At 36.5% G+C, this 21,257-nt stretch overlaps 1 protein-coding gene across 6 annotated transcripts in view; it reads right to left on the bottom strand.

The window, feature by feature from the left end:
• Nucleotides 1-2,026: 2,026 nt before the first annotated feature.
• Nucleotides 2,027-21,257, bottom strand: part of PTBP3 (polypyrimidine tract binding protein 3) — a 71,113-nt gene continuing 51,882 nt past the window's right edge. For 5 of the 6 annotated variants that reach the window (XM_082782925.1, XM_082782920.1, XM_082782921.1 and 2 more), the window contains 8 exons: nt 18,845-19,019; nt 15,521-15,598; nt 14,644-14,783; nt 11,650-11,683; nt 10,933-11,025; nt 10,131-10,347; nt 9,018-9,095; nt 2,027-8,347 (listed from right to left, as the gene is read on the bottom strand). In XM_082782925.1, coding sequence (XP_082639051.1) covers nt 8,215-8,347; nt 9,018-9,095; nt 10,131-10,347; nt 10,933-11,025; nt 11,650-11,683; nt 14,644-14,783; nt 15,521-15,598; nt 18,845-19,019 — 948 coding nt within the window. In that variant the 3' untranslated portion in view covers nt 2,027-8,214. Of the gene's footprint in view, nt 8,348-8,879; nt 9,096-10,130; nt 10,348-10,932; nt 11,026-11,649; nt 11,684-14,643; nt 14,784-15,520; nt 15,599-18,844; nt 19,020-21,257 lie in introns of those variants that run through there. The other variant, XM_082782924.1, reaches the window with a different exon arrangement.

Below are 21,257 nucleotides of genomic sequence, written 5' to 3' on the forward strand. Positions count from 1 at the left end.
TTTGTAAATGAGGAACCTTAATTGCGGAACTTAGAAGGTATTTCCAAATTTGTTGACCAGATGAGTTAAATTCTACACAGACAGGAATGGCATTTTGCTGAATGCACTGCGTTGCAGCTACTCAATCTCATATTGCTATTGGGCAACTTGGCCGTAGGAAAGAATTGGAAATAAGAGGGGAGAGGATAGGTGAGAAGTGCTGAGAAATCAGCTAGTGACATTCCAGTGTTCTTTTATAAGATCTAAATACCTTAATTTCCACCTTTTCTCTACGCTAAACTGGAAGTTTTCAATTAGAAAAGAATCCAACTAGAACTGGACAACAGATGTCTCCCACTCACGATATTTGGGAACGTACCTCTCCTACTGGTATCATTGTTTGAGTCTTATCTGTCGATGTATGGCCAATGTAGACTTGGGTTTAAGGGAAATTGCATCTCCAGCTTTCTTCTGTTTCTAGGTCCAAAACCTCTGAGTTCTTGAAAGCTGTAATAGATCAAATGTCACTCTTCAGGCAGATCAAACTTTTCAGAAAAAGTTTAGATTATCTCTTGACCATTAGAAAGGAAATTTGGTCTAAGTGCGCAAACTTTTTAAACACAGACTTGTCAAAGACAGGACAAGGGGTCTCAATCGTGTAAGTTTTGAAGTTGCTACCTTAAAAAAGTCTGTCCTTTTTGTGAGTGGACAATTTTACATTTTATTTATTTATTTATTGATTGATTGATTGATTGATTGTATCACCCAAGCAGAATCCATGGTTGACAGCAAAGGCATTGCTCTGGAACTGGCCAAATATATCTGAACTTAACAAAATACAAGGTGGGTGGGTGTGGTGCTCTATTATTTTTACTGTGTGTTCATTTTTTTTTAAACATACATTGTCTTGTTCCCAACTCTGTAAATGTCTGGGGCTGTAGAGTGGACATTTGGGAAAGGTCCCAGTAGTATAAGATCTTACCAGTTTGCATATTCATGAGTTACTGCCACTTCTGTTTCAGCTTGTTAGTAAAAGAATAAATTCTGGTACTGAAAAGTTTAAAAACATACTGTTTAAAAGTAACTTTCCATTTTCCAAGGTAGATGCTTACCTCTAACTATTTAAGGAAAAACAATTACTTGGGATTATATTCAGAGGGTATAATGACAGTAGACACGAATTTGAGTTGGGATTCATGTTTTTGGTTGTGAAAGAACAGAAGACAGGTAAGAGTCCCACTCTCTACTGCATTTATTCAGAAAGACGTGGTCAAAGAAGCGAAGTCAGATTTTGGGGTATCAAAACCTAGCACCAAAATGAAGCATTACACTAGAGGAGTACAATTCTAGCCTTCAGAGAACAAGCGTGTTGCTCAAAGCTGAAATCCCTTTTATAATGAATTTAATTTTCTCCCCTCAAAAGTGCTCATATTCCGAGATCACCAACAGCTTAGTCAATGCCAGATTTGCGCAGTGCTCTAGTCCTGGCCAAGAGACACAGGCGGTCACTAAGTACACATATGAGACTTCAAGGTCTGCTAGGCTTGGACTCAGTAGCTGACAATGAAATCCTTCCCAGACTGGCTGAGAATTTTGGCTCAGCAAGGGGGCACCGCACTCCCCTCGTCACCCCAATACTTGTATTGTTTAGCCTCCTGCCCGTTCACCATTATTCCTCGATTTTGGATACATGAACAACAGGGTTTAAGTTAGTGTTGTGTAACACACAGAAGGACAAACAGAAGAGCATTAAAGAGAAGCAGTCAACCAGAAAGTTGAGAAACAGGAAGCTAAAAGCTACATCTCTTTCAGCCAGCATCTAAGTTTTGGAAATTTTTGTGCAGGTGCTACAAGGTTGAATCTGATGGCTACAGAGGAGAACAGAAAGGCTAATGAGAAAAAGAAAAGAAATCTGATTGATGAATCCCCAAGGCTTCAGGTCTCTCATCCCTGTCTCAGAGAATGAAGCAGTCTTCAACTGCTGAAGTGGATCAGAGTGGTTGTTTTCCATCCTACTGAAAATGGAGATTTCTACCCTGTTCAGGTGTTACTGAACATCAACTGTTGTTGGAGATGTGCTTTTGTCCTCTTAAGATACATTTGATATAAAATGCTTCTTCTTAGATGGCTGTGGTTGCTAAAGAAAAAAAAAATAAAAGGAAATAAGATATTATTAGCTGCACAAATATAAGACAAAAATAAACCCAAAGCAACAGACAAAAACACAGGAAAACTCAAGTGAGTACAGATGTAATGACATTTATTAAAAGGCATGCTACAACAACTAAAGTTAGGTGTAGATACCAAGTAATCAGCAAATACATAAATCTAAAGGAAACCATATATTGCAGTGTAAACAATTTCAATCTAACCATGCACTACACAATTAGAAAATAGTTTTTTGTTGTTGCTGTTGTTGTTTTTTTTTTATTTTTTTTATTTTTATTTTTATTTATTTTTTTTTAATATTACATCATCTTTGCCCCTGTAATATAAATCATCTCAACAAACATGGAATCCTTTTTCTCCAATGCCAGAAGCTGCTTTACAAATGAAAGCTGGTACTGTTGTTTATTAAAATATACAAGACAATTGATTTTTTTTTTATATATATAAAAGCATTTTATACTTTCATTTGTCCCCCAAAACAGTTTTTGCCAGGTTTAAAAAAAGGTTACACATATTTACAGCATTTTCTTGTGTTAGACGAACACTTCTATAAACCAAGAAGGGACTTTTATCAACAGATAACGTAAAATGAAGGAATGTCAGTAATTCCTAGTCATGCTTTTGTGTGTCTTGAATACAGTACTAAAAGTAGCCCGTTAACTCCTTACCCTACACCATTTGGTTCCCTTTATGACCTCATTTTCTGCTACGAGTTTCACCTACCAGCAGCAGTCTCAACTAAAGTCCACTTTGCACTGGGTCTTTCCCATCTGAGAGGAAACACGTTTTCACAGCACATCTCAGTAAAACCGGTACAGTCAGTCTTTGATCAGAGAACGTGATGCACTGATGCAAGAATCTGCTTGGTTAGCGACTGCAACTTAACTTGCTGCTGCAGTTCTAGGGTGAAATTTTGCAGACAGTCGACAGTACACTCAAGAAAGATTGGAAAGTGCTTAAAATGGGCTAAGTACATAGGTGGTTAGGTTCTCGCTCATCATAAATAATGCACAGTTTCCAAGAAGGGGAAAACTGTTTACAGTGGTGACGTTAATCTAAGGTAAAGGTTTTCATCATCTATCAAGGACCTTCAACTACGTAAGCATTTCATTTGTTGGGGACTGCTCCAGGCACAAGCTGTTGTGACAATTCTAAATTGGAAATATCTGGATTATGCTTGGATTCTGGCATACTGCAGTACGAAATAAAATAAAACAGAATACTGCAGTGGTAAAGGCAAAGACATAATTAAATCTGTATTGAAAGTTGCAATTGACTGCTTGTGTAGTCAGTGGACAACATTCATTCTTAACAATATAAATATACGATTTCAAGGGGAAAAAAAAAAAAAAGGTATTTATTATACTTAAACCAGCAATAGATAGAAAAAAAAACCCTACATATAGGACTACAGAAGGCACATAAACTTTGGTCCCACTTTGTGTTGGTCCCTGCCCACCCTACACAATGAAGCCCTGAAATTAAGAATCTCAGGAATTTTTTTTTTCTGTTCTTTCATGAAATAATGCACAATTCTTAACTGTTAGGTTTTGCTTTAAAAAGAACAGGCAAACAGCCTTGTATATAGCGAAGAGATCTTCAGACGACAGAAGATGAAGGTAATGAAAAAAAAAAGAAAAGTATAATCTGAACCCTACCTCTTTCAGCGCAACTGGAAGTACACTCAGTTTGGTAGGTCTGCTTTGGACAGCACCATGCCAAGACAAAAGGTTGAAGCAAAAAAAAAAAAAAAAAAAAAGGCAAAAAAAAAAAAAAGCTTCTTATAAGCAGTTACCCTCTCACTTGAAAAACAGCAGTACGTGCTACTCGTATACAATAAGAGTAGGTCCACAACCAAAACAGAATAAAAACCTCATCACTTTGCTAAACAAAATGAATGAATCTGCAGAGAGCAAGACACGCTGGCAGTTTTTTTTTCAACAAGGGTAAGTAGTTTTCTCAGCATACAAACACAGGTTCGCCATCCCCTGAAGCAATTTGTTCCAGTTTTCCAAGACATTTTAAAGAACTTGGATGTGAAAGTTCTACCATTAAGCAACAAATTGCAATTGAAAAGGCACTAAGGGACATCCCCGGTTGCTAAAAAAGGCCTTACTACACTTTGAACCAAGCGTGCCTCCACCAAAAAAAAAAAAAAAAAAAAAAATAGAGTTGGAGGTAACCCAGAGCTGATTTTTGACTTGGTATATATAAAGGCAGAGAACTCCATCATCAGCCATTGCTGGCAGCCACGGTCAGGATTTAAACATTAGTGTTCTAGCGTACAACTTGTGAGTTACATCATACACATTACAAGGTACTCCACGAATGACTTAAACAGGAACTAAGAATTTACGTTAAAGAAATTATAAACTTATCCTTAACAACTTAATGCCAGAGTATAGAGGAGATGGAGCCAGGAACGTCTTTGAGAATTGCACAGTAATAGCACAGAAGGCAACGCATGTAGGATGCAATATGCTTAAAGCCTGATTACACAAGGGAAAAAAAAAATCACAATGAGGGCAGTCAAACATTGCAACTGTGGCTCAGTATTTGTGAAATATCCATTCTCGTAAATACTGAAAACTCTGGACAATTCTCTGAACACCGTCTCAAAGTTGGCCCTAATCTTAGTGAGAGGTAGGACTAAAGCCTTCAGAGGTTCTTTTCCAACGTGCATCTGTAAGAACCCACCCTCTGTGCAAGGATCTGTAGGATAAAACCATTCTTTCCCAAGTCCTGCTCTTTTCACCGATACCAAGCTCGTGTATGCTTTTGAGAACCATGAACTGAGATGCAACTGCGCTTTTGCAGCCAGGCACGGATGAGTCAAGCACAAAGCATGAGAATTACTCCTGCCGTCCTGATCCTCCACTAACGGTGCATTATAGTACTGGTTTCGCCTGCAATTATTCAAGGCAGAATACTGAATGACATAAGCTAGCCTTAACTAGTACCATCCGTCTGTTAAGCAAGCATGAAGACGTACTGCTATTTTTGAAGCCCGCCTGCACTTTCCGTACAAGCAGGTCTCCGTAAGAGGCACAATCTCTACGATGCACACCAATCTAGATGCAAGTTCATGAGAACAACTCAACTGAAGAAACAGAGCAACAACAAAAGGAAGTTATAAAAAGATAGAGGATAAATGTATCACAACAGCAAAAACAAACAAACAAAATAAACCATAGGATCATAAATATCTACTACCCAGATTTCTCTTAAATTAAAGATCTGTAAATATCTGGCAACTTAAACTGTAGGCCTCTACATTTCAAACTGCAAGCAGTCCAGAGCTGACATTAGCTATATCCTAACATTAAGACAAAAACAAAAATATACTCCTCTCTCTGAGAGAATGTTGTAGGCCCTTTACATTTATTTAAGGCCCTTTCATTTATCCCCTTACATCTATTTAAGCATTCTCACCTTCTGTTATTATAGTCAACAAATTAAAAAGGCACATAATTTGTCTGTTTGTATATACATATAACATTTTATACAGACAATATACATATACTGTTTCTGATATTATATATGTCAATATTAACTCTCAAATTTATGGTTCCTTTTCCCTGCTTTAGAGTTACATTCAGGTCTAATATGACTTCTCTCCTCTGTGGCTGTAGCTCTTCAAAAAAAGTGACAAATCGTATTTTATGAATAATGTCTTAATACTATCAAACCACTTGATGTGCAGTAACAAGAAGCGTTCTCAGTTCAGCAGCTGTCTGGAGCTGTTATCAATGTGACTGCTACGAAGGTTGAACGCAGACGTGAGTTACGAATTACCTGTCTTGTTGAAAATGGTTCTATCTGCAAATGAACAAGGCTGCCTACAACTGTACTTCGCTAAAAATGTAAAGATGATACTTTCTAGGCTGCTCTGGCACCACAGAATTAATTTTCATGGAAAAAAAAATGTTTGAAAATTCACCAAACTGAATCAGCCATCTCAAAGAGGGTAAAATGGAAAGACTACCTCAAATCTCGAAGAATACATAGCTATACCTAAACCACAGTAACTTTCCAACAAATATTACATTCTGAATAATTATTTACTTGTGTACAGCACCTACTATGGCTACCGACATAGTCAGCACTTTACCAGCTGCCAAATAGCACGTTTTTGTTGTGGTATAGAGATCTGGCACCTTCTTCACTACGGTTGGCTGCTGCTTTTCTAATGAAGTTATAGACATTGTTAAAGGGCAAGGCAGCATCTCACTGATTTTACAAATGTAATTCAGGGAAACTATTTGAAGAAGTTTACTCCAAAATGCTCAGATCTCTCTAGAAATACAAGCTCTAATCTAGAAAATAGGGAAAATCCTTCAACTCATAAAAAGAAATCATGAGAAAAATGAATAAGCTGCAAAACATTACTGCAGAAATGAACTACAGTAGTTTTAAGTAAGCAATGCTATGATATCACCTCTTCAAAAAATGACATTTTTTTTTATAAATTCTAAAGAGAAAAAGAAGTAAAAATGTATTTCTTCTTAAAATACAGTCAGAAATCAGTAAAGTTCATTTGTACTTTCAACACAAACTAACTGCATCTCAGCTCATTCTCCAAATAGAAATGGACAATCAGTATTGAACTTTTTGATATCTATAAAGGAAAGAATGCCCTTTAAGGTCAATATTGGGATGAAAATGCAGGAACCTGGAAGAGAATAATCTGATACAGCCACTGTCTCTCAAAAAGTTTGATAAAGTCCACAAACTGGAGTGAATTTGCTCTTTTACCTTTCTGTAGAGATTTTGTTTGTTTGTTTGTTTTGGTGCATTTTTCTGTGTGGGATTTTGTTGTTGTTGTTTTGTTTTTTTTTTTCCAGTCAAATATGGGTATCAGACAACTGCAACCAGCAAAGTTCAAAGAGGCCTACAGGATTGTACAATGAGTTAAACCTCTTTCCCACATCTGCCCTATCTCTACATCGAAGCACCAGTAACTAGAATTCAGAGTGTTACTTACTGAAAAAAAATAAAATAAAATAATACAAGTAGCAAGGAAAATATTTACAAAAACAGAAACAAGAGAATTTGAAAAGCCCACAATACATTTTTCAAGCTACTTCAGTAAAACTCAAAGCTATTGTATCTTAAGCACATAGTAAGGCACATAATAAGAAACTAAGTAAATACACAGTAACCATAGTGGTACAAAAAACTGCTGAGGTTTAATTTTTCATCCCCAAATATGACCTTACCAAAAATAACTTCTTAAAAATTCATTAAACCGTCATAGACCTGAATATTTTCTATAAGATTGTAAACATGTTTTTCTTTAAAGAAATGTAAAAAACTCTTTGAAATCAGGACTATTTTCCCCTCTTATATTCTCCAAAATACTATTACACAACACGACTTTGTAGTAAAAATAACACATCAAGCTTCCATTACATGATGAAGTCAAGCTAAATCTCTGATATCACATCTTGAAGAAACTCAAATATTTTTTATTCCACAGCGAGAAGGCACTGCCTTTTCTCTAATAATTTAACCCATACGAACAGCATAGACTTTGTTTTCTAAGAAAAGTTAGTTGTAAAGATTTGCCAAAGTATGAACACACACCTCAGTAACATAAATACTATTCAGAGGGCACTCACAGTCAATGCTTGCTTTTCTTCAAGAAATCCAAGCACTATTTCACATTCAAATTAGTGTTTAATATATGTAGAGTAGACTCATCATTTTGTTAGATTTTTTGTTGTTGTTGTTTGGTGTATTGTAAAAGCACTCCAAAATGTTTTGTAAGGCTGATTTGGAATAAAAACTAAAAAGATATCCTCAAAACAAAATTTTAAGTAGGAAATTTGATGATAAATATTATTTCTAAAAGACATTTCGTAGAAGATCTTTTTATGAATGAATATTAAATGTTGATCACATACTGGCAGCTACAATCAAAAAGATCATCCCCTAATTCTTCGCTGTGTGTATGAATAAGCTTTTTCTTTTAAGAGGCAGAGTTGGTCACAGCTGCTTCAGTCTCTATTTGAAGATTTTAACCAAAACTGCAATGCTGTCTTAAAAGGAATGTTCACAGAAAAGTCAGATTGTAGATTTTGAGAAGGAAACTCGGAGGTGATGGTTGTCTCCAAGGTCATGATTGTGAAGCGCAATGAGAGCGTGAACTGCTTCTTCCACAGAGCCCAGCTGGATAAGAGCCATTTTGCAATCTTTCCTAAGTACAACAAAAAACATTATTAATCCTAATCAGAATTTCATCACAGTAGCCAATACAAAAATATAGTGCATGTATTTTTTCAGCCATGCCATATAAATTGCTTCCACACTGAACAGTTGTGCAGTGACTCAGATTTAGTTATGCATCTGATAAAAAAGGAAGATACCAAGACTACATAAATTTTGTGGATTAATGGTCTACAGCCATGCCATTCTTCCATAACTATGCATTTCAAAAAGATGAGTCAAGATATGGCTCAAAGACCTCTAGGAAACATTTGTATTGTCTATATGTATGGGATTGTGCTAAAATAATGTTGCCAAGCAACATTTATAAATGCTAGAACAGATTCATTGTCATCTTTCACTTAACATTTTACATATACGTCTTGTATTTCTTTTTGAAGAAGGTACTATTTCATGTACATTCCTTAAACTTATCTTACTTCAAACACACGTGGAATTTGTCAAAAGTCCAAATATCTTTCATTTAATTATGATAATATAGTATCCCATTTGAAATTTTAAGATTAGAATTGTCATAAACATGTCACAGCTGTACAGCTGTTACCTATAGATAGTGTCATACAGAAATGGAGTTTCCCAAAAAAAACATTATCCATCTTCCAGGATGAAAGATTGCACAATGTTTTTACATGAGAACTTACTGGAAGAATTTGAAGGCTTTCACAGTAGATCCAGTACCTGCAAAAAGGTTCTTCAGATCATCAACAGAAACAGAAGGCCTGTTTAAAAAACAAAACAAAACAAAACCACCTCAACTTGCAAAAGAGCACAGAGATCGGTAATATTATCAAATTCCCAGTTCTGGCTTCTAAACTAAATTTGAGCATCGAATACCATCTCCACCAACGTAAGCCCAGTCAATGTTTCAGCCCCCAAATCCTGGCTTTGACACTAAGATTTAGCGCTGTAGTATGCTACAAAAATAATTCAGATACAATCTACTGCTTTTCATCCACCTTCAGTCCTGTCTCTGTTAAAATCAGATTGCATAAAAATGAACGGGTAACTCCAGATATATATGAGGTCTTGTAATTATTATTAGTATGCTTCATGTATTTTCAATTTTGAAAGTTTTCTATTTTACTCAAAAAGACATTTAAGAAGTGTCCTAAATATATTTTTTTCTTGTTTGAACAAAATTCCAGTTTCTTCTTTTTTTTCCCCTAGAACAGCTGCAGAACAAAAGAAGCCTGTGCAAACTTATGTTTGGTTGTCAGTTCACACATTGTTGACAACATTCTAGCATGGAAAAAGGTTGTTTTCAGTTTTAAAGTACACACTTTTTAGTAACTGCTTTTTAAACACAACTTCCCCTTACATGATTATTCTAAATTCTCTACAAACCATTATTTAAAGCATTAGAAACATTAAAAACTGTATCTACATTACATAATGATGCTACTGATGAATTTGATGCAATGTAACTCTCAAAAAGCATGTCTTTAATTTTCTATAAAAATTTGTAACACAGAACTTCGGATATGAAAAAATAAATATATTTTCTCAAGAAAATGTAAACTCTATTAAAACTTATCAAGAAGAGTAATAACTTTCAATCCATTATCCTCTTCACTAGCAATAAAAAAAGACAGTTACAGGATTTGCTTGTTTTTAGTTACAGAGCAGAATGACCCAGTTCTCAGGAAACTGTAGAAGGACAAGGAAATTTACAGCTCACGTCAGGCTTTGTAGCTTTTAGAACATAACCTAAAAAACATCATCTTTCCAAGAAAATTGTACATGTAGGTACTCACGGGATGTTGGAGAGATGCAGGGTGGCAGATGGAGGAAAGATATTTTGGAAGTTCTTAGAGCCAGGCTTCTTAAAGCGATGTAAAGGGCTGTTGCTATAGTCCTTTGTCAAACCGTGGTCCTCTTGTCCTTCACGAGGCAGTTGAACAAACTGATGTTTTGAAAAAGTAGCATGGAGGACCTTCCCATAAAGCCTCTGTCCATTCAAGTTGCTGATAGCTAATCAGTGAAAACATCATTTGAACAGGAAAACAGATGATTGGAGTGGAAGAAAAAATGATTTTTTGCATACTGCTGTTTTCTCCTATTTAGTGTCAGATTTCACATTCTCATTTTAAATAGCAAATTCCATTTTTATGAGGTGGGTTATGTTTCCCTTCACAACCTTACATTTAAAACAAGTATAAGGATGTATATATCCTCCAGTCTAAATGCAACAGAAACATAAAACAGCTTTTCAATAAAGAGCACTCGATTATTTTTCAACAGGTACATATAAGATGATGTACATGAAAACTCTATGAGTTATTTACAAGGTAAACTAGAGGAAAATTCTATGATGTTTTAATTCTAACATTTACTAGACTGAGATTTGCAGGTTGGTTTTTTTTTTTTTTAATCATTATAGGAAAACAATTTGCATACATGAAAGTAAGCAGATCAATATTAATATATGAAAGATGAAGTTTGTAAGCATCACCATGATGGATTAAATTTGTTACATTAGCCACTGACAGATGGCGAATTCCTAATCTTTATCACATTCATGGTAGCTACAAGCATAACTGCCTTAAAAATGAGTACCTAGTTGAGCCTGGTTTGCATCTGCCATCTGAACCAAAGCATTTTCTTTTTTCTTAAACATGATCTTCACACGATGCACATCACCATACACACCTGTGGAAACCCAGAAAGAAAAGTTGTCCAGACAATTACTACAAAAAGCTCAAGGGCAAGTCTCTCTCTTTTGATTAACTTTAGTGTAAACAAAGAACAGTCACCTCATTAAACAGTTTGGTTAGAATATTAGTATGAAAGAGAGCTTTCAAGCTTGTGTATTATTTTCTGAGGCTCAGAAATAGGGGAAAAAAACAGTATATCTGTCATAAAACTGCATGTCTGTGTTCAACTCTTAAACAGTGCAACAGTGTTAAAGTCCTCACAATAGAGGCATATTAAAATATTACCATGAGAACATTCTTCCCTGCAAGTAACGTATCTGACAATTCTGTAGTGTGTTTCCCCTGATACAATCTTTTTTTTCATCTTACTTTGCTTTACCTTTCTTTTCAGTAAACAAATCAGAGCACACACTGGTTGTTCTGAAACCATAACCATTCTGCCTTTTTGGTACCTGTGTACTACTGAAACTACTGCCTCAAAATTACTGTTGTTTTAAAACCAGCCCATTCTATTGTGCATTTTCTGGACAAAATGGAACTTTAATTTACCATTGCTTGTCAGTTAAATAAAAAGAATTCTAGTCCTGTAGTTTCTCAAGGTATATTTGACATATCTTACCAAATAGGATGAAAAGTCCATGTGGTGTGATGGCCTGTTTAAATGATAAAATGAGTATATTATTTTTAAAGCCATGCAAATAAAGAAATCTACTCCGTAAGTGCGGGGTAAACAAAAAGAATGGGAGAGATACTGCACACTAATACATAAAACTGTTTCTCCAAAAGCCATTCCCTTCAGTAACTACAGCGTATAGCATTCTTGTTAATATATATCTGCTATGCATATATGAAATATTTAAACAAGCTAACACTTCAGCTCATGCATTTTCATCACTCAAGACTGAGTCATGCTGAAGAAGTTATTAATATATTAAGTGACTTAATTACTTGAACTTATTCTTTCCAAGCAGTTCATTCACTGAAAAATCGAAGCCATTTGCTACACTAGAAATAGAAAAGAGCATTCAAGAACTCATTTGTCTTTTCTCAACATGAGATACCAACAACAAAACTAAAACTGGTTGCTTCTAAATGTATTTGCATTGTCTTCAGTTTTGTCCTCATCTCTGCACATGACCACAATATGTGACACGTGTACTATTTAATTGCTTATATATGAAACATATGGAAAATGCTGTTTAAATTTTGTTTGATTAGAAGTTGTGAGAACAAAGCCTGACTCTAAAAGAAGTAATTTTTCTTCAGAGGTTTTTAATTAAACCATAGTGTACCAACTTCCCCAAGTACCAAAGAAGTTAATTTATACCTTAATGAAAACAGATTTTATTCAACTGAGATGAAGATTTTGCTAGAAATAAGTACTAAAAATACCTACTTATCAGAAGGCACTATTTGCATTCTAGGCCTATTCCTTTTCAACTCACAAGGTCTGAAATGTTTATCAAAACATACCTGAATTATTTAAAAACAGAACACACTGCAGCCTAAATATCACCCTATAAAGAAACAATTAATATCAATGTAAAATGTAAATGTTTTTCAAGTTTATTCTTTTGCCTCGAATACTTTAATTCAATGCAGAATTTATTTAAAGGCATTTCCTAATGAAATGAGACTGCAATATTTCTACTAAAATATGCTTTTTTGGGGAAGATGTGCAAAATAGCTAATTTAAAAATCATGAAGGATAGTTCAAACACACAGTGAAACCCTGCAGTAGAGTAGAAATGAAAATTGAAATAAGATGAACCAGATTTTCAATACATAGAAAAAGACGAAATAGGCTTCAACCACTACCAACGAACAAGTGTAACACACTTTCCTACAAATGTATTTACGATGACTTACATTTCCAACATTTAATGTTGTTGTATGTTCTTATTTTTACCTTTTAAAAAGTTTAGCAATATTTAATGAATTTACGCTGTATCATGCATTGCAGAGTGATGTTCTACATGACTTCTTAGATATGATTGGTATTAGGTAAAGTGGCAATGTCCTATAACCAGCTTTGGTCTATCCTTTACGTATCCTTATTTTTAAAAAGCACATTCCTTTTAGATTCAGATAATCATCTTGAATAATTAGCTGTAGGAAGCCTGTCCACAGCAATCATCAGAAATTAAGTGATAAGATACACTAACAAAGCAAAGTATAATTGGTTTGTCTTACAGTCCTAATAAATCTACAGCTATTTCTTTTTATGCTTAGTGTAGAATTCAACTATTAGGACAAAAAAGTAGGAAACACAGCAATTACTTAAATACTAAAGGAATTGGTCAACAAATTTTTAAACCTTAGTAATAATGAAGTTAACTTCCACTTTGACTATAACTCAGTTTTATCAGTTTTATGGTTAAGTGAATTTAATGAGTGAGTAAAATAAACAATTTTACATTGCTGTTGAAGAACTGCTTATCAGCAGTCAAGCAGAAATGTGTATTAAGACATGGCCTTTGTAAAGCTTATTTATTTATTTAAGAGATGTATATTGCTTTTAATTACGTATATCAATGTGTAATGTTTGAATAACAGGGGCAAGCTTATGAAACAATCCACTATACAAATAACTATCCAAATTGTCCCTGGCAATTTTACAGCCAACATACCAAAAAAAAAAGAAAAAAAAATAAGTGGTACTATGGAAAGTGAACACGTTTATTTATTAGCTTTTTAAAAAATAGAATCAGATAATTAAATTAACTTAAAAAACTAGAATCATAGAATATCCTGAGTTGGAAGAGACCCACAAGGATCACCAAGTCCAACTCCTGGCTCCACACAGGATGACCCCAAAATCAAACTATCTGTCTGAGAGCACTGCTCAAACACCTCTTGATCTCCAGCAGGCCTGGTGCTGTGACTGCTGCCCTGGGGAGCCTGTCCCAGTGCCCGACCCCCTCTGGGTGCAGACCCTGTCCCTAACCCCCAGCCTGACCCTCCCCTGTCCCAGCTCCATGCCGTCCCCTCGGGTCCTGTCGCTGTCCCCAGAGAGCAGAGCTCAGCGCCTGCCCCTCCACTCCCCTCCTGAGGGAGCTGCAGGCCACCATCAGGCCTCCCCTCAGCCTGCTCTGCTCTGGGCTGAAAAACTAGGAAGATCCTATCAATGTTTTGAAATGCATTTGTTTTGTCATGCTTTTATCTTCCTTTCCTGTCCCTCCTGTTTCTCCGACTCCTCATGTTTTGTATCAAATGAAAAATTCTTTGGCTCCTCTAATGATAAAGTGGTACTCAAAGAACTCTAACTGAGATACCAGTGAGTGTAGTCATAATACATGTGTACATTGTCTACCTCTTCAAACATTTCTCACATCTGACCATAGACCCTTTGCTAATTAGTAAGCTTACACTACACTGCTAGATTATGTTTCCTGAAGTAAATTGTGCTGAGAATCTTTTCACTGCTGACCAGGGTTTTTAAGCCCCATCAATACTGCAAATTATCTCAAACAATAATAGAGCTGCCCTGTTTTTGATACCATCAACACAACAGCATTCCTCATGTATGCCTTCTGCTTATGTTCATTTCCAGAAAGGATTCTGCCAGTTGGTGTACATGGATACTTGCATCACTTCTATTGATCATACTTACCTCAGGGTTGAGGTTGCTGACCAGTAAAACAGAATTTCCTGGAACACCAGTAACACCTGGAATAGTTATCCGCCCAGGTGCTGCAGATGTGGGGACTGCAAGAGAACCAAGTGCTCCAGCAACAGCTGGAACTGCAAGACCTGCAAAGGTATTAATAGCAATGCTTGAGACATTTTAGAAGACAAAATCAGGTTAAGCAAAACCATCAATATTTGATTTAAAAAAATGCTTTAAAGTTATTTAGTTATTCCTAGTATCTGACCAGTAAAGCAGGATGCACCTGCCCTCTAGAGATGAAAAAATATTGAGCAGCCCAGAAAAGAAGTTAGCACCAAAGTTTATCCTGTGCGAGAAAGGAAAAGATCACTCAATCTAGAAAACTATTAATTTCTCATCTAGCCATGAAGCCCAAAAAGCAAAGACTTCCTACTTTACCTTTTTACATAACAGAAGTTCTGTAATTCTTAGAAAAACAGATGCTTAGAATTTCTTCTCTTGCAGGTTATCTTTATCATCGCATTAAATTTAATTATGAAATTAAAAACTATATCAACGTATGTGTTTTATTATGGCAAGAAATTTTACGGAATACTATGATATACAAAGGTAATCAGAATGACTCAGGTGAACATTGGGTTCTGACTGCTAGACTTAAATTGCTCTGAAACCAGGTGTACTCAGATAGCAGTACTGCTTTATATATATACATATATACATATATATATATATGTATGTATATATATATGTATATATATATATGTATGTGTATATATATGTGTGTATATATATATATATATATATGTATATGTATATACACACACACATATGCATACATATGCATACATTTATATGTATATATATATTTAATAGAACTTACCAGCACCATGAGGAAAGGCCACGGCTTGGACAAATCCAGCAGGCCCTGCATATGGTGGCAACACGATGCCATGGGAGCCTAGAGATAACAGACACATCTAATTATAACAGACCTGAACATTCCTCACAGGAACGGGACTCAGCTGCCAGAACTGCTATTCTGAATGTGCTTTGTGATTGCATCTTTTATAAAAGGTTTGGGTTAAAAAACTCTAATGAAATGCCAGTTTCTATGTTTCACAAAGACAATTTTCAGTTACTTTTGAAGGCAATATATTCATTGTCTTTCATTGTCCCTCTCTAAAAAGAAGTCAGGGCAAGATGTAATTTAGATGAGTTTAATTATGAAAGCACAGCATAGATTGGCATTCATTAAAGTTGAAGTACCTGTGGTGCAGTGTTTGCTAAAGCACGTTTTTTATTCATAAAATGGAAATGTATTCTAGAATTTTTCTAGAATAGATGAGATACATCTATTTCCCAGATATTTCTAAAAAAAACCCTAAGGGTTAAATAATGCTAACAACTAAAATAAGTCCAAGTTTCTGAAGTTTACTAGCTATTGAGATGAATAACGGATACATATTTTTCACATAAAATTCACATAATTTTTTTCATATTTTTTACGTAAGCAGATGTACTTTTAAAGATTGTATTAATTCATAAATAACAGCAGTTGTAATCACAAATGTATTCTAAATGGATTTAGAATAACAGGGCATGGAGAGTCTTAGCACCAAAGGTTGCTCAGTGGCTTTTATGTTATATGGAGTTAAGTGCTACCTTGGGCAACAAGTAAGCTTGTGTTAGATATAAGCTTGAGCATGAATTCTTTCATATGTTAGCACACTAGCCTGTTTTTTTTAAACAGTGCATATATAATCAGCAAATACAACCTGCAAACTTGGCGAAGTGTTTGTTTTACTACTCAAACCTCCACCACTGACTAAAATAGCTACATTCATTAACAGATGGTTATTGACAGGAATAATACAACACCGTAAGAAGTATCAGTTATGAATTACAAAACCAACAAATGAAACAGACACCACAGATCATGTACTCATGAATATCGCATCATGTTACACCTCCTTTTATCTGTAGTGACGAAGTGCCTTTAATACAAACAATGGAATACATTTATCACACCAAAGCAAGTCATTGTGTTCTTGTAATACACACACTGGTGCATTATACTGACAAGTTCTGGCCATATAGATATTAATCACTTATTCAAAATCCAGGAATGATAATGGAAACATTAATGAAGAAACAGATAAAGAGCTTTCATTCTGCCAAATGAGACCTGCATGTTGCACACTGATACCAAAATCAGGCATGTAAGAATAGTCAAATAGAACTAATGCAGAAAGATCTGGAATTTTTTGTTGCATTTTTTATTTGTAAAATCACTTTCTTTACAGCTAGCACATTTCAAAGCATACTCATTCATATATCTCTGCCCATGCTCTGTGGGCGAGGGAAAGTTTTAAATCCAAAGCATTCATAAAATCCACTTGTTTATAGTTATACATTATAGTGCAATATCTCAAAAAAAAAAAAATCAAGACCAATTCATTTTTGCTATTGAAACAACTTCAAGTCTGCAGGAGGAATTGGATGCACTATTCTGACAGAGATACCTGCTTTATCTTCTAGTTCATCAAAACTGCCTGCAGAAGTAATAACATAGGAAGCATAAGTACTGACATCACTCCCTGTATTTTTTCCTAATGTCACACAGCTAAGTATTATTTGAACAAGCCTATGGCAGCATATCCACCTTGTAACAGCCGACAGACATTAGAAGCACACTCCATCCAATCTACAGCTATTTTTGAAAAGAAAAATATCTATTCAGCTTCTTCACTATGACTACACTATAAAAACATCTTTGAGGCAGATGTCATAATCTTCCTTACATCAGTACACCTCTGCCGTTTTTACCATTCCTATAAAGGTTCAGACTGAAAATGGGCCAGCAGAGTGCCCTTGACACAAAGCAGCCCAATGGTATCCTGGCTTGCATTGGGTCAAGTATTGCCAGCAGGTGAAGGGCGGTGATTGTTCCCTGTCCTCAGCACAGGTGAAACCACATTTGGAACAATGTGTCCAGTGCTGGCCCCCCAGCACAAGGGAGACATGGACACGCTGGAAAGTCACAAAGAGCCACAAAGGCGATGAAGGAATGGGAGCATCTCTGGGAATGAGAGTGACCAAACACTAGCAAAAGTCGCCCAGAGTTTGTAAAGCCTTTCTCCTCAGAAATCTTCAAAAGCCACCTGGACATGGCCAACCTATTCTAGGTGTCCCTGCTTTAGCACGGCATTGGACCAGATGAGCTCCAGAGATCCCCTCCAATCTCTGCTATTCTGTGATTCTGAAAAAATGAGATTACTAGCAAAGACAGGTTTGGAAGAGTGAGGGGAAAGGAAATTGACAAGTGTTCATCTGTTATTCCCCCCAAACCATGTTTACTATGTTATCTCTGCCCTACAAGCAAGTTTGTCCTTAATCTCTTCTAATTTTACTTCACCTTTTCATTTGCATTTCAGATTATGTAAATATAATTCATTAAAACACAGAAGATTTGTAACAGCCATGCAGCATGTTTCCATGATGCTCTATGGCAAAATCTCAAAAAAAAAAAAAAAAATAGGCATGGATTTCATAAAGACCCAAAGCCTGCCTTTAAGGAGACAAGCAAAAACAATCAAGAAAGTAGTGAGCACAACTCACTTTATTACTCTAATCAGAGCTACTATAACCAGCGATTCAAAAGAAAAAACAAATCCAGTATCTGCCCTAGCTATCATAAAAAGAGAAAGGAGAAAATTCTGCTGCCTTTTCTATTGTTCTAACCAACATTAGGTACCTGTTCAACAGTGAGACAGTTTGTAGCTGTGTATTATTGTTAAAAGTTGTCATTAAAGAGAAAGAAAAATAGCTAAGATTTCTAAATTGCCTTGTGAGCACTTCTTCCAGCTAATCAGATTAGTCTGTTTGATGATTTGCATTTATTACCAAAGTTGATTAGATGAGCATGTATGCACTACTTATGTCAAGAAGGTCTCTCCAGTGTCACTACAAGCAGACACCTCTTTCTCTATGCCACAGAAGTGACTTCTAAAAATGAAGAAAATTTCTGAAATTTTATCTCTTAGAAGGCAACTACAAAAGACATAAACGCTATATTTATTAATGTAAGTTGTCTAAGATTTTATTCTTTAAAGCAAGCAGCAAAACTACATCCTGAAGGGTAATGCAACATAAAAAGCATAATGATCATCCTGTATATTCATCATTAAAAGTAAAGGTTTCTTACCAAAGGAAGCAGGTATGGCAGAGTCCATGACTGGAGGGCCATCACCAGAGGGAAGGTCAAGGCGAGTGAAATCTCTGCTTTTATCATTGTTGTACTTTACCTTAAGGCTTGTTAACTTGGAGAATTCTATACGCAGAGTGCAGCACGCATTGTAGATATTTTGGCCATCCATAGCCTGTAGAAATAGTTAAGTTTTTAGAGACAAAATGCGTATTTGCAGCCTCCCTCCTAGGTTTACTTTATTTTCACCCCACAATTGTATCCAAACAGAAAATCACCTTCTCTTTCTAAGGTGCTGCTCTCAAACATGAGCTGAGCTGGACAATTACACTGACCCTATCCTTCCCTAGACATCCAGTGTAGAGCTTAGTGTAGTCCACTAATTAGTATTACATTACCTTGTTCCACTATATGAAACACAGATTTAAAAATGACTTGATTTCTGGTGAAGACTGGTGACCTGGACAGGCTGGAGAAGTGGGCCCACGTGAACCTAATGAGGTTCAACAAGTCCCAGTGCCAGGGGCTGCACCTGGGCCGGGGCAATGCCAGCCATGAGCACAGACTGGGAGAAGAGCTCCTGGAGAGCAGCCCTGCAGGGAAGGGCTTGGGGGCTCTGGTGGACAAAAGGCTCGACACGAGCCAGCAGTGGGTGCCTGCAGCCAGAAGGCCGACTGCGTCCTGGGCTGCACCAACAGAGGGGTGGGCAGCAGGGGAAGGAGGGAGGGGATTGTGCCCCTCTGCTCTGCCCTGGGGAGGCCCCACCTGGAGTGCTGCGTCCTCCTCTGGGGCCCCCAGCACCAGAAGGGTGTGGGGCTGCTGGGGCAGGCCCAGAGGAGGGCCATGAGGATGATCAGAGGGCTGGAGCTCCTCGTCTGCGAAGAAAGGCTGAGAGAGCTGGGGGTGTTCAGCCTGGGAAAGAGAAGGCTCTGGGGTGTCCTCATTGCAGCCTCTCAATACGTAAAGGGACTTATAAAAAAGATGTAGAGCAACTTTTCATTCGGGTAGATAATGATAGGATAAGGGAGGACTAAAAGAGGATAGATTTAGCCTAGACATTAGAAGTAAATTCTTCACTCAGAGGGTAGTGAGGCACTGGAACAGGTTTCCAAGAAAAGTTGTGGATGCCCCATCCCTGGAGGTGTTTAAGACCAGGCTGGATGGGGTGTTGGGCAACCTGATTTAGTGGGTGGCATCCCTGCCTATGGCAGGGGAGTTAGATAATCTTTAAGGTCCCTTCCAACCTGAGCCAGCCATTCTATGATTTTCTACTTTTAATCTTACTTGTTTCCTTCTTAACACATGCTATCAGGTACTAGTAGTGACACTAATTTGAACGTATTTATGGTCCCTATAACATAATGAAACTCCTTTTAACACTAGTTATTCTGAGAGAGATCAAAGTAGTAGCATTTTTTTTTGCTCAGACCAATCATAAAAGAATTACAGAATAACAGAATGATAACATCATTTAGGTTCAAAGACATCATCAAGTCCAGCTGTTAACCTAGCATTGCCAAGTCCACCTCTAAACCAAATCCCTAGGCACCACATGTACACATCTTCTGAATACCTCCAGAGATGGTGACACAATCACTTCCTGGGACAACCTGTTTAAATGGTTCGCAACCCCTTCAGTGAAGAAATTTTTCCCATATTCAACCTAAACCTTTCCTGGCACAACCTGAGGCGATTCCCTCTTGTCCTATCTCTTATTGCTTGGGAGAAGAGATCGACCCTTACTTCGCGACAACCTCCTTTAATCTAGTTCTAGAGAGCAATAAGGTCTCCCCTGAGCCTCCTTTTCTCTAGGCTAAACAACCTCAGTTTCCTCAAACAGTCCTCATAAGACTTGTTCTCGAAGAATCCTTCACCAGATTCCTCACCTTTCTCTGGACACGTTCCTGAACCTCAGTGTCCTTCTTATAGTAAGGTGCCCAAAACTCAACATAGTACTCAAGGCGTGTCCTTACCAGAAGGGAGTACAGAGCTGAGTATCACTTCCCTCGTCCTGCTAGCCGCACCATTTCTGATCATGGTGGGTGAAGTTAAAAATAATACTCAAAAGACACTGGTTTGCCATAACATACAGGATTATGACTTCAGTTCAGTTTACATTATCTGAGTAATCATACAAATTTCCCTCGTATCTCTAATAGGGTATCATTTATTATTAATAATACCATTCTTTAAGTAAAGATGTTATTGTTAACAAACAGGCTATAGTCCCAACTAAAATTACTAATTTCCAACATTTACTTAATCTCTAAAGATAAGTGAATTTACCTGGTAGATGCATTAATGAAAGTTAATATGTGGACTAAGTACAAGTACCAATAGTAACAAAAGAATATTCTGTTCTTTCCATTTTGAAGCTGAAAATAAAGACAACTTCAATAATAAAACAAGTATA

The sequence above is a fragment of the Aythya marila genome (assembly GCF_965140915.1).
Source record: "Aythya marila genome assembly, chromosome: Z".
Lineage (NCBI taxonomy): Eukaryota > Metazoa > Chordata > Aves > Anseriformes > Anatidae > Aythya > Aythya marila.